The sequence below is a fragment of the Sinocyclocheilus anshuiensis genome, unplaced genomic scaffold (assembly GCF_001515605.1).
Source record: "Sinocyclocheilus anshuiensis isolate Anshui unplaced genomic scaffold, SAMN03320099.WGS_v1.1 scaffold1229, whole genome shotgun sequence".
Taxonomy (NCBI): Eukaryota; Metazoa; Chordata; class Actinopteri; order Cypriniformes; family Cyprinidae; genus Sinocyclocheilus; species Sinocyclocheilus anshuiensis.
This window is the reverse complement of record NW_015551079.1, coordinates 410,240-426,914: the sequence shown is the minus strand read 5'-3', so window position 1 is coordinate 426,914 and position 16,675 is coordinate 410,240. Positions and strand designations below refer to the sequence as shown.

General features: G+C 36.6%; 1 protein-coding gene across 1 annotated transcript in view; it reads right to left on the bottom strand.

Annotated features, from left to right (window-relative positions):
• Positions 1-1,441: 1,441 nt before the first annotated feature.
• LOC107662488 (neuronal migration protein doublecortin) overlaps positions 1,442-16,675 on the bottom strand; it is a 94,638-nt gene continuing 79,404 nt past the window's right edge. Inside the window, exons 4-7 of the mRNA XM_016452530.1 lie at positions 10,428-10,530; positions 6,329-6,418; positions 2,922-3,019; positions 1,442-2,428 (exon numbers count right to left, since the gene is read on the bottom strand). Coding sequence (XP_016308016.1) covers positions 2,372-2,428; positions 2,922-3,019; positions 6,329-6,418; positions 10,428-10,530 — 348 coding nt within the window. The 3' untranslated portion in view covers positions 1,442-2,371. The remainder of the gene's footprint in view (positions 2,429-2,921; positions 3,020-6,328; positions 6,419-10,427; positions 10,531-16,675) is intronic.

The window sequence follows — 16,675 nt, the reverse complement described above, 5'->3', positions numbered from 1 at the left end:
TTTGTTGTTATTTTAGAAACAAAGTCATACTGATTTTCATTTTCTTATTTCCTTAATCAAATCCCTTCGAACAGAAAATAAATCTGCTGCTGTTATTACCTAATTAGGTAATTTTACCTTTTTCAAAATTTAATGTGATTGTGGTCACACTTTATTTTAATTCTCACTATTAACTAACTATTAAAGGGTTAATTCGCCAAAAATGAAAATTCTGTCATTAATTAATCACTCTCTTGTCGTTCCAAACCCGTAAGACCTTTGTTTATCTTCGGAACACAAATTAAGATATTTTTGATGAAGTCCGAGAGCTTTCTGACCCTCCATAGACAGCAACGCAACTACCACGTTCAAGGCCCAGAAAAGTAGTAAGGACATTGTTAAAATAGTTGATGTGACGTCAGTGGTTCAACCTTAATTTTATGAAGCTACGAGAATACTTTTTGTGCACAAAGAAAACAAACATAATTACTTTATTAAACAATTTCTCCTCTTCCGTGTCAGTCTTCGACGTGCATTCATGAGAGTACCACGGCGCATGAGTGTGGTGCTGCTGACGCAGGTCTCAGGAGCCGGCGTTCTGATGTAGAACTCGGATGCTCTGTGCCTTGTTTACAAGCAGAGGAAGACACACGTTGTACATAAAACAGTCTTTGTAAACATGTCTGAAAATTTTGACAGAGAGAATGACTTGCAATTTTTTGCCCAGCCTTACTTATTCAAACCAGAATATACATACGATGAACTAAGAGAGATGGACGTTCTATGTCAGCAGCACCACACGCATGCGGCGTGGTACTCTCAGGAACGTACGTCGAAGACTGACAGAAGAGAAGAAATTGTTGAATAAAGTTATTTTTGTTTTCTTTGCGCACAAAAAGTATTCTAGTAGCTTCAAAAAAAATAAGAAATTGTTGAATAAAGTTATTTTTGTTTTCTTTGCGCACAAAAAGTATTCTAGTAGCTTCAAAAAAATTAAGGTTGAACCACTGATGTCACATGGACTATTTTAACAATGTCCTTACTACCTTTCTGGGCCTTGAACGTGGTAGTTGCATTGCTGCCAATGAAGCTCACAGATTCTCAGATTACATTGACAATATCTTAATTTGTGTTCCAAACATGAACAAATGTCTTAGATTACATTGACAATATCTTAATTTGTGTTCCAAACATGAACAAAGGTCTTACGGGTTTGGAACGACATGAGGCTGAGTAATTAATGACAGAATTTTCATTTTTGGTTGAACTAACCCTTTAACTACGACTTTTGCCTCAATAAACTCCTAATTTGTTGCCTATTAATAGTTAGGAAGGTAGTTGTTAAATTTAAGTATAGTGTAGGATTAAGAGCTCTAAAATATGGCCATGCAGAATAAAGCTTTAATATGTGCTTTTTAAGTACTAATAAACATCCAATGTGCTAGTAATATGCATGCTAGTTAATAGTGAGAATTGGTCCTTAAGTTAAAGTGTTACCGGACTGTTTTTTAAACTAAAAGGACCTTATTATATGGCTTTTGGCCTCTCCTCTCAATTTGCAATGATTACCTTCAGAGCCATGGACATTTAACATTATGTCTACGTTTTAAAGACATTGCAACAATGTAAAAACATAGATGTTGGTGTCTTAGAGTAGGCTGTACACATTATTTACAGTGATATGGAGATATGGATGTTTCTGTGGGCGCTATTTCAACCTTAATGGCTTTAAAACACAGTAAACCATTGCACAGAGAGAAAGAGAGAGCAAGAAAGAGAAAGAGAGATAGGGTTACACAAAGAGAATAATACAAATTGTTAATGGTGCAACAAGTTTTTTTTTTTTTTTTTTCATTTTTGTACAAGTCAGACTATCACACTGTTCTAAAAATTACTATTTGCTGCTTGGAATTCATAAGACCAAGCTTTTAAAAAAGGTAATATGAAAAAGTCAAAATTATTGGTTTAAAAAAAATTATGGTTGGATGTTTAAAGAGCTAAACCAACTTGCTGTGTGTTTACATTCACGTTTCTCAAATTTCTCATATATATAAAATGAATTTCAACAGCAGACCATGTGTACAAATTTAGGCGTTTGTTGTTATAATACAAACTGCAGCATATGCCCCGCATATACTATTTTTCATCAGTCACTACAAATCTATTATCAAAACACAGAAAATGGATAAAACAAATTCTCAAGCAGCAAATAGTACACTGACCATCGCTGCAAAGCCTCAAGGTCTAAAGCCTGATGGCCAAGGGGCAGCAGAGGTGATGCGTGCATTCACCCTGGTCACAAGGCCGGTGATGCTGATGTTTTCAAGACAGATAGCACCAGAGATACCTCTGTGATTGGCATGTTGATTGACACACGGAAAGTGGAAAGAGTCTACATGGACTCCCCCTGAGAATCATCATCTTCCAGAGACAGAGGCAAGAATAAATCCTAAGAGGTGAAGACAGGGTAGGGTAAGACAAGGTGAAATAAAGACAAATTGGAGTTATGCTTACACACTAATTTAGAGTATGGCTGTGTCCGAAATGGAATACTAGAATGCTGCTTATACAAGGTACTTTTTTGTCGGATCAGATATCAGTCAGACAGGATCGATCCTAATCCGAAATTGTGTGCTATGGGTGTTGCTGTTCAAAACAGCTAAAAAAAGTGTTATAAAATGACAATAAACATTTATTGGCTACATGATACTGGATTGGAAATAAAGGTTAAGTTGAACACACTGCATTATGGAATAGAGTATTGCATGCAGCATGCAATGTGCTCTGGTTACACTGCATTTTTGTGCAAGTGAACATACAGCAAAAAATACTAAAAATAGTATGGTAACATGCCATTCCAAACATATTCAGAAAAGAAAAAATTGAGTATTGGTGGTTTAGGTGGTTAACCTACATGGATACAAAAACTGACAAACCATTACCTTCTGTTTGCGAGTGTTGCCGGGGCTAGTCGGAGTCGAGATGGGAGACTGCTTAGAGATGGGAGTAGAGAGCTGACTACTGGAGCCTGTTCCATTAGCTAGAGAGAGAAAGAAAAAGTGCAAATGTGAAAGAGAGAGATAGATGGAGAGAAAAGACAAATTGTGGGGTTAGGCAGCGTCTCCCCTCCTATGTGTAATCATGTTGTCAACTGTTGTCTAGCCAGCTGCTAGAGTGTGTATCTGTATGCTGGAACTCATTTACACATCTCTCTATGAACAGTGCAGGTTGCTATGATACTCCAAAACTGTGTTTAAATGTGAGGGTGGTGTGATCGTGTGTACTCAAGTACTAAAGGCTGTTTCAAAAACAGAGCTTTCATTTTAAGCAATACAAAAAAAAAAAACGAAGGACCAGGTGCTAGGCCTTAAAACCATTCCAGCTAATGAATAAATAAAACAGAGAAGAAAAGCCAGTCGATGTTGGAAAACCTGGATAAGGAGATATATAAAACTTCTCTAAAAGTGCTGATCTTAGCCTTTCATGTGCTAATTGAATGCACAACTGGTCCAGATTTTTTTCTAGATTAGCCTTGCTATGTGTTCACGATCTATTAAACTTAAGGCAAAAAGATTTCAAATAGATCCATAAAGGGTTTTACCGCCAGATGGCACACAAGGGATGATAAAAGGGATGATCCCAGTTCAAAACAAGACTTAAGGGTTATCAGCTGCATCTGTGAAATGCAATTAATTGCCACAGATGATAATTTTGATTATTCCCTCAGTGAAAACTGTGCATAGCTAAACACTTACAATTTGGAAAGTGTATAAGGCTTAAAAGCCGAAATGTAACATTTATTATTTTGTACAAAAATGAGTGATAAATTGGGCTTTTAGTGGTGGGAATACTGTGCTAGGTGGATGAATGTCTGGTTGTGCATTGCTTTAGAGTTTGGACTTTTCACAACGAAGGTTAACCAACAATTTTATTACACTGGTTTCAAGTTATTATAGTATATATATATATATATATATAATACCTGGTGATTTAAAGAGCAAATAATGTGAAGAACCTACAATATATTTCAAGAAATCAACAATCCTATACTGCTAAAAATGGTTCTTGATAAGAAGAGAGGGTTTCCTGGCTAAAATGATGATACTGTTATAGGAAAAAAAATGTGTACATACAGTACACATGTACCAGCTACACACAGTACACATGTAATGTTATAGCCTAACAACAATCACTTTAAACTCTGTTTCAAAATAAATAATGATTTGAAATATAGAATGAAAAAAGACAAACTAGCAGAAAAACCAAAGGGATGTTGTAAAGACAGGAATGAAAGTTAAACAAAATATAAAATTCTCAAATATAAAATTCTCAATTTCTTTGTTAATTTATTTCAAAAAGAGAGCAGTGCAATACAAAACATACAAGATGGATTTTAAAACAAGGGTGGTGAGACATAAAGAAACATGAAAGGAAATTAAAAGAGATTAAAAAAGCGTTAGTCCAGCCACCAATGAGTGTGCAGTGATACAGATATTCTAATTTAAAGCACGCAGGCCATGCAAGAAATGTTAGCATGCACAAATGAGCTATTCTTACAATTAAATATCATTGAAACAAATATTTCCTTTAAAAAATTTAAAACCTCATGAAATCATTATTTGTTCTGTTCTGCTTTTGTCCATGTCTGGCTTTTAGTTTTGAAGTTATCTACACTGTATATAATAATTTACTCCTAATAATTATTAAATTTGATACAATTTTAGCAAATATACACATTTGAAATGTACATTTTTATTCATCCAGAAAACAATAAAAATGCTGATGACAAATCTTGTCTGCATGGGGCATGTAAAGTTTTTTTTAGACTTAAAGTCTAGACTTCTCTGACTAGCGCAAGTATCAACTATTCAGGAAACATCTGTGAAAATGTTTTTGCAGTTTTGTTTGGTGAAGTTAGTAGTGCAGAAATGAGACTTCAACTTCAAACTTTAAATGATTTAGAGCTCTCTTTGAGATTCTGCCGCCACAAGATGGCAGGCAAGTCATGACACTGCTGACTATGGCTTGAAAGGTCAAAGATGACATATTAAAAGTTTATTTTTTTTCTCGTAACTAAAAATATCATCACTTTCCCAGCCACCTTTGCATTTAACCCTGCCAGGGTAGTAATGACATGTACGTGACCATATGATGTTGATGGTCCCCTGGCCCAGTCTTCCTTGGAAGATTGAGCGATCCTTCCTCTCTAAAATATTAAACATGTAACATAGCAAATCTAGCTGCTTATATCAAACTTAAAATTGTGTGACAGGTGTCTTCTCTCTTTGTCTTTTAATCCTCAGAGACCCAAACACTGAAGTTTGTGTTTTCTTTCTTTCTCTTTCTTTCTTTCTTTCTTTCTTTCTTTCATCAGTGGATAAAAAGGCATGATGTTTGTGCACATTTTGTTTTTGTGCATATTAAGTACATATGTTTTGACTGCCTTTTTGATCTGTCTTTCATTAGAAGCTTTCCCAGCAAGCAAAGAATCTGAAATTTGGATATGTTCAGACATTTTCTAAAGATTAATGATCCTGGAATATTCTTACAACCTACTCATCCCTGGCATAATAGCTGAAAATGCATATTTAGAGACATTCAGTCCAGTGGCTTTGACCTTTAAAAGTGAGCTTTTTAGTGAGCTAGAACTTCAGTTAGTTTCAGAGCACTCTTTAAAGTTTCATTAGGCTATGGTGAATTTGATCCAAAACTGCAGTATAAGTTGCCTTTGTATGTAGTTGTAATCCACATTTAGTGGGGAAAAAAAATCATGAATTAACTGCTATAACCAAATGTTGCAGTTTTGCTGCAGTGGGTATTTGAGGTTTAAAAATTTACTTATTTACTGGAAGTAGCAATGTATGAAACATATTGCACTGTATCATTCATTAAAGTCATTTTGAACGTAATAGCCATTTATGCATACGAAATGTTAATTGCACAGGCTGATGCAAGAATACACAAACATGACCAATTACGAGATTATCACAGAATAACAAAAATCAAGATGTGACAAGGAGCTAAAAATCTCATAAAAACATGAAACAACAGATAATTTATAATCATTCATAATTTAACTGTGTAAACAGAAAATAAGCGTGCTAATATAATATAATATAATATAATATAATATAATATAATATAATATAATATGATATGATATAATATAATATAATATAATATAATATAATATAATATAATATAATATAATATAATATAATATCATGGAGAAGCTGTTTAGAATAAAATAAAGTGTATTATTGTAGAAAGCCTGTCAATCATCCATCCAGCTTCATTATGGAGTTAAAAGTGTGTTGAGCTGACATGAATCACATAATTATTGGCTCACTGGAATCAGCCGGAGACTTGCTGCGTCGAACGGGACCGGGACTCTTAGTAGAGCCCCTCTGTCCTTTGGGGGTCTTCATCACCCGACACTCTACAACAAGAGTAAAAGAGACAAATCAAAAGTAAAGGTATGCCTTTAAAAGTATGATGAAAAAGGCATCCTTGAAGAATACAACAAGGTAGAGAAATCACCAACTTTTGCTGACAAATTCCATGACATGAGAAAAAAACCTTGAAAAACTTTGTGCCCTTACCCAACGTTTCCAACATGGAAATACAAACTACACACACTATCAACTTTATTTATTTATTTATGTGCCAATAAAGAGATCTGAAAAGTGAAAAGAGACATTCAGAAATGCTGTCAAAACAACATGCAAACAATAATTAAACAAAATATAGAATGGAAAAAAAAGCACAAATCTTGTAAATTACGGACTACACTACCATTTTTGAAGTGGAGAAAAAATGGGAGACAAAATGGAAATAAAAAATTATACACTGTTTTGTTAGTAGCTTGTAGTGTTAGTAATAATAAAAATTATAATATAGCTACTTTAAATCCTATGTATTTTGCAGCTTTGAAACCTACAGTTTTAAAGAAACATCTCCAACATTGGTGATGCTCCTATTGCAGGCACAAATCAGTATATTATTTCTGCCTTTCTCTCTCTTGCAAACACACACAAAAACATTCCTCGTTGTCTGACACCTTATCTATGTCTCTGAATCTTATTGCACCCATGTGTGTCGCACATCAGTTATTTACATATGTAAATGCGATTCTGAATAATGCATTAATCTATTTGAAAGCCTGATTCTGAGAGGCAAAATGAATGACATCCAATGGCATGCAGCTTCCTTCTGTTCTCACTACCATCTCTAACACACATACAGATTGAAAGTATTACTGAGAGTGTACAGATATCTGAATTGAATTGACTAAACTCAGCTGATTCTGCATAGCAGTCAATATAGTAAAGGCATCAGTGTATAGAATGTTATAGGCTCTTGTTATACTGTATGTTATAAACTGTCTTAAATATATCTGTCTGTTCTTTAACACTGTCCTTGAAAATCATAACCAGTCATCTGACTGAAAAGATTGTGATCAGCTGTATAGAAGGCTTGCTATCAAGTAGGACTAAAAATACAAGGATTATTTTAATCTGCACTGTTTGATAAATTTGCTATGGTTAATAAAAAAAAAAAAAAAAAAAAAAACATCTATGTAGAATGACTGGAACAAAAGCTGAACTGAAATTCGTTCTTATGACAAGTGGGGCAGGGCCAAGAGCCGTGGGAGCTGCTGCTTTACTATTGTTTTGTGTTTGTTTATTTGATAATTAAAGTTTAAATGGTTGCCGGTTCCTACCTCCTTCCCTGAGCTTTTAACTTTGCTACAGGACTGAACAAAGATTATTAGCAACTACTGTAGATATTCCTTTGGTAACACTTTATAATTTTCATTAATAAATTATTAACAAACATTATATAATGCTTAACGGATCATTAGATAATACATATTCAAATAGCTAGAAATGTTTACTAATTGTTACGATCACCAGCTGGAGTGCCCATGAGCTCCTCCAGAGGGTACTCCACCCCAGACTGTTGTCACTCCCTCACTATGAATGAATGAATGAATGCATGAAGCATTTATATAGCGCTTTATTGTGTATTGCTGTACACCCAAAGCACTTTACAATCATGAGGGGGGTCTCTCCTCAACCACCACCAGTGTGCAGCATCCACCCGGATGAAGCGACGGCAGCCACAGTACAACGGCGCCAGTGCGCTCACCACACACCAGATATAGGTGGAGAGGAGGGAGAACTAACTAACTAACTAACTAACTAATTACATTCCCCACAATCCTTTGCCTGGACTCTTGATCACTGATTGCATTCACCTTTTTCTTGTTACCTCCATCAGTCTCACCCTGTTTAAAGCCTGGTTTTTCACTCATTCATTGCTCAGTATTGTTAGCCTGTTGAGTTCCCTAATTCCTGTGTCTTTCTGTGTTTCCCAGTTCCTTGTCTTCTTGCCTAGCCTTGTCTCTTGACCTTGGACTGTTTACCTAATTTCTGATTGTTTGCTGCCTGCCCTTACCTTCGCCTGTTTTGTGGATTATTCTTTTGTCTCGCTCTGGATTATAACTGTTTGCTGATGTGTGACCCTGCCTGTTTGACCACTCTTTTGAATAAAGCCTGCACTTGGATCCACCAACCCCGTTGTCACGCCTCCACATTACAGAATACTGAGCCAAGTGTGTGTGTGTGTGAGTGCATTTTATATAGTGTGAGACAGATGGAGGTAACAAGACACAGGTGAATGCAATCAGTGAGCAAGAGTCCAGGCAAAGGATTATGAGGAATGTAGTTAGTGAGGGAGTGACAACAGTCTGGGGTGGAGTGCCCTCTGGAGGAGCTCATGGGCACTCCAGCTGGTGATCGTAACACTAATAAACTTATTTTAATAATAAACTTACGATTAACAGAATATTATTTCATATAAATGAAAATGCTTAAAAATGTCATTAAACTTTCAATTCATATGATCATGCACTTCTTGAAAATCTACAAATGATTTTAACAGATGTTATACAATGATTAAAAGCTTTTGTTAATGCACAATACTTTTGCTGCTATTGAGGTGTGATATGTGTAAGGCAAAAAAGAGGTTTGGTGGTATGGATAGGGTTGAGGGGTCAGACGTACCTGTTGATGTATGATTCAAGAAATATCCTGTTTAATGATATACAGCAATATTCTAATATAAGTGTTGAGGCAATAAAAATGTTTTTCACCCAAATTACAATGTGTGTTATGTCTTTAGCAAGCATTCAGCTAAACTTAACTAACCACCTTTTACACAAACATTACAGTTACAGTACATTACAGTAGCTAAAAGTCCAATGCCCATAAAGGTACTAAATGATTAGTAAACGTTTATAAACATTTACAGATGATGAATAGTTTCAACTAGATCCTGTACAGCAAAAACATAAACAAATAATTAATACATTATTTGTAAAAATGTGTAAATAGGTTGAATTAAGGTAATTTGGGACAGTTTTGCCTTTGAGATGACTGCTCATAAACCTACTAATGATTTGTAAACGTTTATTAACATTTACAAATTATGAATAGTTTCCACGATTTGGTACTGCGAAAACATGAACAAATATTTAATACATGATTTAAGATGTGTAAATAGTAGAAGTCTACATAACCAGCAAAGACCAACAAACATGTGACCTTTACAAGCTGTGATTATGAGTTAATGAATAATATGTTAACATGAATAGTTTGTGGAGTGCTTGAAATGACTAATTAAGCTATTTTTTTTCACATTTGTAAATGTAAAAAATAGCATTAGGTAATATGTGACCTGAAGTTTAATGGCATTTAGCATTCAAAAGCACGTTATTAATGATTAAAAGCTTAATTGTTAATCATTAATCAATAATCATTATAATTCCTTTTAAAATAATTTGCTGGAGCGTATGAATTGAAAGTGTAATGACATTAACTAAAGATCAATTAAGCAGTATATGATGTTTTTTAATGATTTATTAATGACGCTTTTAATCATTGTAAACCATCTGTCAAAATAATTTGAAGATTTTCAAAAAGTGAAATTGAATGTTTAATGACATTAGTAAGCATTTCAATTTAGATTAAATAATGATCTGTTAATCATTAGGTAATGTTTAATAAGTACATTAGTAAACATCAATAAGCACATTATCTCATATTTCTAGATATGTGAATATGAAATAACTAACAATCTGTTAAGCATTATATAATATATGTTAATGATGTATTAATGAAATAAAAGGTATTTTAAAGTGTTACCAGCTGTTTATTAGTACTTATAAAGCACATATTCTGTATGACCATATTCTACATCCCTAATCCTACCCAATCCCTAAACTTAACAACAACCTTACTAACTATTAATAAGCAGCAACTTAAGAGTTTATTGAGGCAAAAGTCATAGTTAATGGTTTGTTAATAGTGAGAATTTCACCTTAAAAAAAGTGTGACCGTTAATATTTTTAATTTCTCATTTATTTATTAAAAGCTATGACCAACCATTTTCATCCAGGGAGAAGTCATCCTGTGCATAGCGAAATTTTTCTGGTCCACAGGCAATGAAAACATCGTCGTCACCAAAGAAATCTTGCAAGCAAGTGACCTAAAATAAATACACAAGAAAGAAACAGAGATATGAAAAACTGTAAATTATGACTAGTATTTCTCAGATCAGTAATTAAGATATGCCAGTGATGCCCAATTTTTTTTTAAACTAACTTACTATAACTGGAATATAAAGGAATATAACCCAATGGTGCTGGTTTGGAATGCGGTCATGAAAGAGAGCATGCACATCATTCAAGTACCATCCATTCTCTGAGTGCAAATACTAGAGAACTTTGAAACTGCCCGCAACAGTGAACGTGCTCTTTTAAAAGTGAAGGTTTTTGTCTGAGTGTTTTCTCTCACACAGAAACCACTCAAGCATGGCATTTGAGATGAGCGATTAAACAGCAGCAATTTAATACTTTTGATTCACTATAACAAAGTTTATTCCCAACTTTCAGTGTTTATTAAAGGTTTTCATTTAGTGTGTGTCCTGACAGGAGTCAAACTCTAAATCTTTGACCATAGTGTGACTATTTTCACTGGCAGAAAAAAAAAAAAAAAAACAGGTTAAATTTGGGCTTAAATGTAATTTATTTTTGACGAGAGGGGCGGGGCCGAGAGCCGTGGGAAGAGAGCGAGGCCGGTGGAGTAAATGCTAATGCGCGACACCTGCGCCACTCACCGGTCTCGAGTTCCACGGAGGAGCTCAGGAAGGATCAAAGGAGGAGTGACGACAGTGTTGGGAGAGAGGACCAGGCCTGGATTTTATTTTGTGTTTTGTGTGCGGCAGTCGTCTGCGAGGGGCTGCCGCTTTACTTTAATTTTGTGTTTGTTTATTTTATTAAAGTCTTTAAATGTTCGCCGGTTCCCGCCTCCTTCTTCCCGTGACTACGAACTTTGTTACATTGGTGCCGAAACCCGGGAGGAAGGAGGGACACGCTGCCAGAGATCCCTCGCCGCTGTGGTATATCATGCGTGCCATGGAGCATGGCGGAGCAGTCTGCCGCCGTGGACGCTCGATGCGGTGGGCTGGAGTGAAGTTGCCGGGGGGCGCGGACGAACTCGCTGCCGGCCGCCTGGGATGTGGAGGGACGGCTGCCGTCCGTGAGGGAGCGGAGGAGTCGCCGCCGTTCGCCTGAGGCCGGAGCCTGCTGCCATCCGCCATGATGGGGAGGAGCAAGGAACGGGGGACTCCTTCCGGCTGCCCGAACCCGGAGGAGCCGTCACCGTCCACCGAGGGCTATCCAGTGCCGCCGCCAGGCATCGCGGAAGAGTTTACCCAGCTGGTGGAGGGCCGAGTGGCAGTGTGTCTGGGAACCGGAACAAGCTTATTTTTTTTTCCCTCTCTCCCCTCTTTCGTCTCTGTCTCTCCTCATCCTTCCGTCTCCTTTTCTCTCGCCTCGTCTGTCTGTCCGTACCCCCAGGTACGCCGCGGCCGCTGTGATCGGCTCCCCCGGAGGGGGGCGGGGGGGAGTAGAGCGCAGTCTCGTGGGTACGAGGGGCGATGGGGGTATGTGACGAGAGGGGCGGGGCCGAGAGCCGTGGGAACAGAGCGAGGCCGGTGGAGTAAATGCTAATGCGTGACACCTGCGCCACTCACCGGTCTCGAGATCCACGGAGGAGCTCCGGAAGGATAAAAGGAGGAGTGACGACAGTGTTGGGAGAGAGGACCAGGCCTGGATTTTATTTTGTGTGAGGCAGTCATCCGCGAAGGGCTGCCGCTTTACTTTCATTTTGTGTTTGTTTATTTTATTATCTTTAAATGTTCGCCGGTTCCCGCCTCCTTCTTCCCGTGACTACGAACTTTGTTACATTATTCAATATTTATTTAGCATTATTTTCACTGAACTTTAAAAAAGCAATTTAATGTAACTGTATAAGCTGTATAACTGTTGATTTGCCATTAATTTCTGCAGTTTTTCTCACTCACATACACTTTTGCCTATATTTTTGTCCTTTTCTAGCTGTTTTTGCTTATCAGTAAACTGCATATTTTGATTATTACTGTTGCCTGTGTTCTTACTGTAGTCCTTCTGCATGTGTTAAGTTGATTTTAATTTACAACAAAATATGTGTTCATTTTCAAATTTTAACCCAGCGGTATATTCATTTTAAACAATAGTTGAAAAACACACACACACAGCCCAGCATTTTGTGGTAAACATGTGACCAAGCCCGCTGGGTCAAAACAACCTAGTGCTGAGCTTGTCCCTTTTTGACCAAGCCATACCCATTGCCAAAATGACCAAAATTGCCAAAATTGTGCTTTTTATAACGCAGCATTTTAGCATGCATCTCTACCATGTATTGGCAGTTTGAGTGATGCTCACACGCACGCAGACACATTTGTATGTGTCTATGACTTTACTACGGTCCTTCAGTTGTTCATAAGCAAGGAAATAAATGTTTTGGACGTTGCTGGAGACTGCAATTTGACATTCTGCTAAAATTAGGTCACCACCAGCCAAGTAAAGAGTCCCACCCCAGTCTATCACTCCAATCTAACACACACACACACACACACACACACACACACAGTGATATATGACAAAGCTAATCTATGCTGACCTTGCTGTGAACAGATGGCCAGCAGGGTGTGTGTCTGCATACTTGGATGTGTGTGTGTGTGTGTGTGTGTGTGTGTGTGTGTGTGTGTGTGCACGCAAATGTGTTTATGTATGTTCATACTTCTATCCAGGGGTTAAATTGGGATTTGTTATGTTGGGGGGCTCTATGGTATCGAGCTTTATACATATAAGCTCGTGTGTGTGTGTGTTTTGTTTTTTTGCAAATATGATTTATTATTATAATATTCTCATCAGTTTTCTATCAGCTGTTACATATAAATCTGTGTGTTTTTTTATATTTTATCTAAGGGCATTTTGTTTTACCTTTATAGAGGGCATTTCCCACTAATCTCATTAATACTTTCATTTTAAATACTTACATTTGATCTATAAATTCAATTATAATAATGTGATTATCTATACTTTATCAAATTGAGTAATTTACACCGAAAAATACAACTGCATTAAATAATATTATGAGATTATTTTAAATATTTGTTGAATATACAAACAAGAAATGATGGTGGAAATGATACTTTTGAACAAAATTAAAATGCCAGCAGGTGCCAGTAGTGAGCGTTTAATGAGTGAGTCATTGAGTCGTTCAGTCAAGCGATTCGTTCAAATGGCAGATTCATCAGATTTTTGTGCATGAGCTAATGAAACTTTGACTTTGAGATGCGCTGTTTCCGCCTAAAATGTAAGTGACCTAATATTATTGTATTTGCTTATTGAACTGTTTATAGAGCTATTAAACAGTCGTAATGGTGAAAACGTTGTGTGACGTTGCCTAACTAACTGTATTTTAAATATAAAAACTTTCCATTTTGAATTTTTACCTCAGGATGCTGAGTTTCTTTGTGTTGCGCGTTTTTATTTCTCCTGGAGAGGCTGCGTGAGCCTCGCCTCAGCAGCGCAACCTTATACTGTCAATAGATGCATTATATGCAGTAGCTATATCCACTATTCGCCACTTACTCTAAATGTAATAAATTCTGAATAATACTTGCGTTTTGGTGTTTACATAGTTATTTTTGGTTACTGAGGTTTAATCATGTTACGTGTCTGGCGTTAATGAAGCGTTAATGCCTAGCCCTGGAGTCTATGTGCCGGGGCTCAGCCCTGGACGGCCGTGGCCCAATTTAAACCCTGCTTCTACCTACTTAACCATATTTTGGGGACACATTTGTTCCCAGAATTTAACTAGATATGACAAAGTCTCCATTTGAGGAGAGTTGTAAAAAGACCCAATTTTGATTTTAGCAAGTCATTGTTTGAATAATTTAAATTGCTCCCCTCTGACAGTATACTCTGTCAATATGTAGGATGAATTTGTCCCAGGGGCTGATATTATTATTATTATTATTAGTAGTAGTAGTAGTAGTAGAATATGTCATTTTTTATATTGTTGTTATTGTCCTGGTTATTTTTTTAATGATTACTTATAATGTGTTGTTGTTGTGTAACAACTTGCCCCCCTGGGTATAATAAGGTTAGGGTTAGGTATTTATAGTATTTATACAAACTGTATATAAAAACAATAAAATGACTACATTACTATGACAATCACATAATGCATCAATTAACAACAGTATCAAAGTTAAACAAGTAAATAACAATTTGGTCATATTTTTTCCCCCCACATTTTCTGAAGAGTAACTGATGCTTGCTTGTACAACAGTGCTAGGATGTTTTGACTGGTTGCCAGGGCATATGCAGATGCTATGTGGATGTTAGGATTTTCTGAAGGTTTTGCTAAGGATTTTGCTGTGAGGATGTTGTTCTGGGTGTTCAAAATTAAAATAGGTCTGCTAATTATCAGCAATAAGCAAATACTAAAATAAAAACATATCATAACCTGTTCATCTTTCCTGCGCTTAAAGGCAAAAGGTGGGAGTCTGTGTGTCAGAGCAAAACAAAAAACAAAAACTACAATATCTTGTTAAACCACTTTACTGTCTTATCAGTGTGACATTTACTTACGGATTCTGATAATTATCCAAGCTGACATTCAAAAGCAGACAATCCTCCTGTCAATCATGTGTCAGTCAAGCCCTCTGCACCTGCTGCCCCACTCCCCTTCCTGGGTTGTGCTGATTATATGAGAAACCGGGAAACCTCAAGAGGCAAGAGTGTGTGTGTGTGTGTCAGAACTGCTCATAAAAATGGGGCATTAAAGAAGGCCTCATGGGACACATAATAAACCTTTTGCTCAATATCAAACCCCCACAGTGCACTGAATGACGTCAGGGTCAAAGAGGTCAAAGGTCAAGAGCAGGGGTAGACTGAGGTGCATGATGAATCCATGGAAACAGTGATGTTCCCAAAGAACAATGCTGGGGCATAATGCACATATAAATATACAGAATAAAACTGTCCTTTGCATCACAAGCACATTTGCAAGCATTTGTTTTGTAATCAAACATCCACTTGTACAGACCAGATGTTTAGGGACGCACAACCTTTTTTTTTTTTTTTTTACTTGAAGTACCCCCAGTACTGTTCTAACTACTAAATAAATATGATAAATATTACATTTAATTACTCATTTTGTATATCAGTGTTAAAGATCATTGTTGTATTTTTATAATTTTTTTATTTAATTTGATTTTTTAACACATTTTATTCTGTAATCTGAAATTAATTTTAATGTCAAAACTTATTTGCATTTTTTATGGCGAGCTGATTTTAGATACACTCTTACAATTATTGGGATTAATCTAGAATGCTGTTTCTCTCTATACAGTCAGATGACGACCAACACCAACAGACATGTTTGTCAGGTTTTGTTGGATCAGTGTGCGTTACCCATGTTGGCATCTGTTGCTGTTGAACAGCAGCTGTCAGGTTGCAGAATGTCAGTGGATTGACGTACAGTAATCTGGTGGTTGTTGGCATTGGTTGGCATCTGACAGTACAGTGTGAATTACCCTTAAGACTGCTAAAGAAAGATAGTAGCTTTTCAAAATATTCACATCAAACAATAATTTACATAAACAACGAGCAGTGGGTCGGATTGGTCTGGTAGTCATGCTAATACTGGAAGTGGATCAGTGTTAAATGTTATAAAGGGAAGAGGTCTTCAGTCAAGATATTCTGAGCTGTGATTTCTGTCCTTTTTGTTTATGCATATGTGTGGTTTTAGTGTTTAAGTGCAGTGCATCAACACTGTAACTGGAAGCTAAGATTCAGGGTGTGTGTATATATATATGTCTGACCCTCATCTGTCACCTCATGTCTCCTCTCATCCAGACACTATTAACAGAGTTTGTTCCTGTCAGCCAATGTGACAAACTGAACTCTACAGTCATGGCCAAAAGTTTTGGCAGTGACATAACTTTTGTGTTTTGCAAAGTTTGCTGCTTCAGTATTTGTAGATAATGTTTCCACGTGTTTCTATGGTATACTGAAAAACAATGATAAGCATATTATAAGTTTTAAAGGCTTTTATTCGCAAAAAATATAATGAGTCAATATTTACAGTGTTGATCCTTGTTCTTCATAACCTCTGCAATTCGCTCTGGCATGCTGGATATTAGCTTCTGGGCCAAATCCTGACTGATGGCGATCCATTCTTGCCATATTAGTTCTCGGAGTTGATCACAATTTGTGGGCTTCTGCTTGTCCACT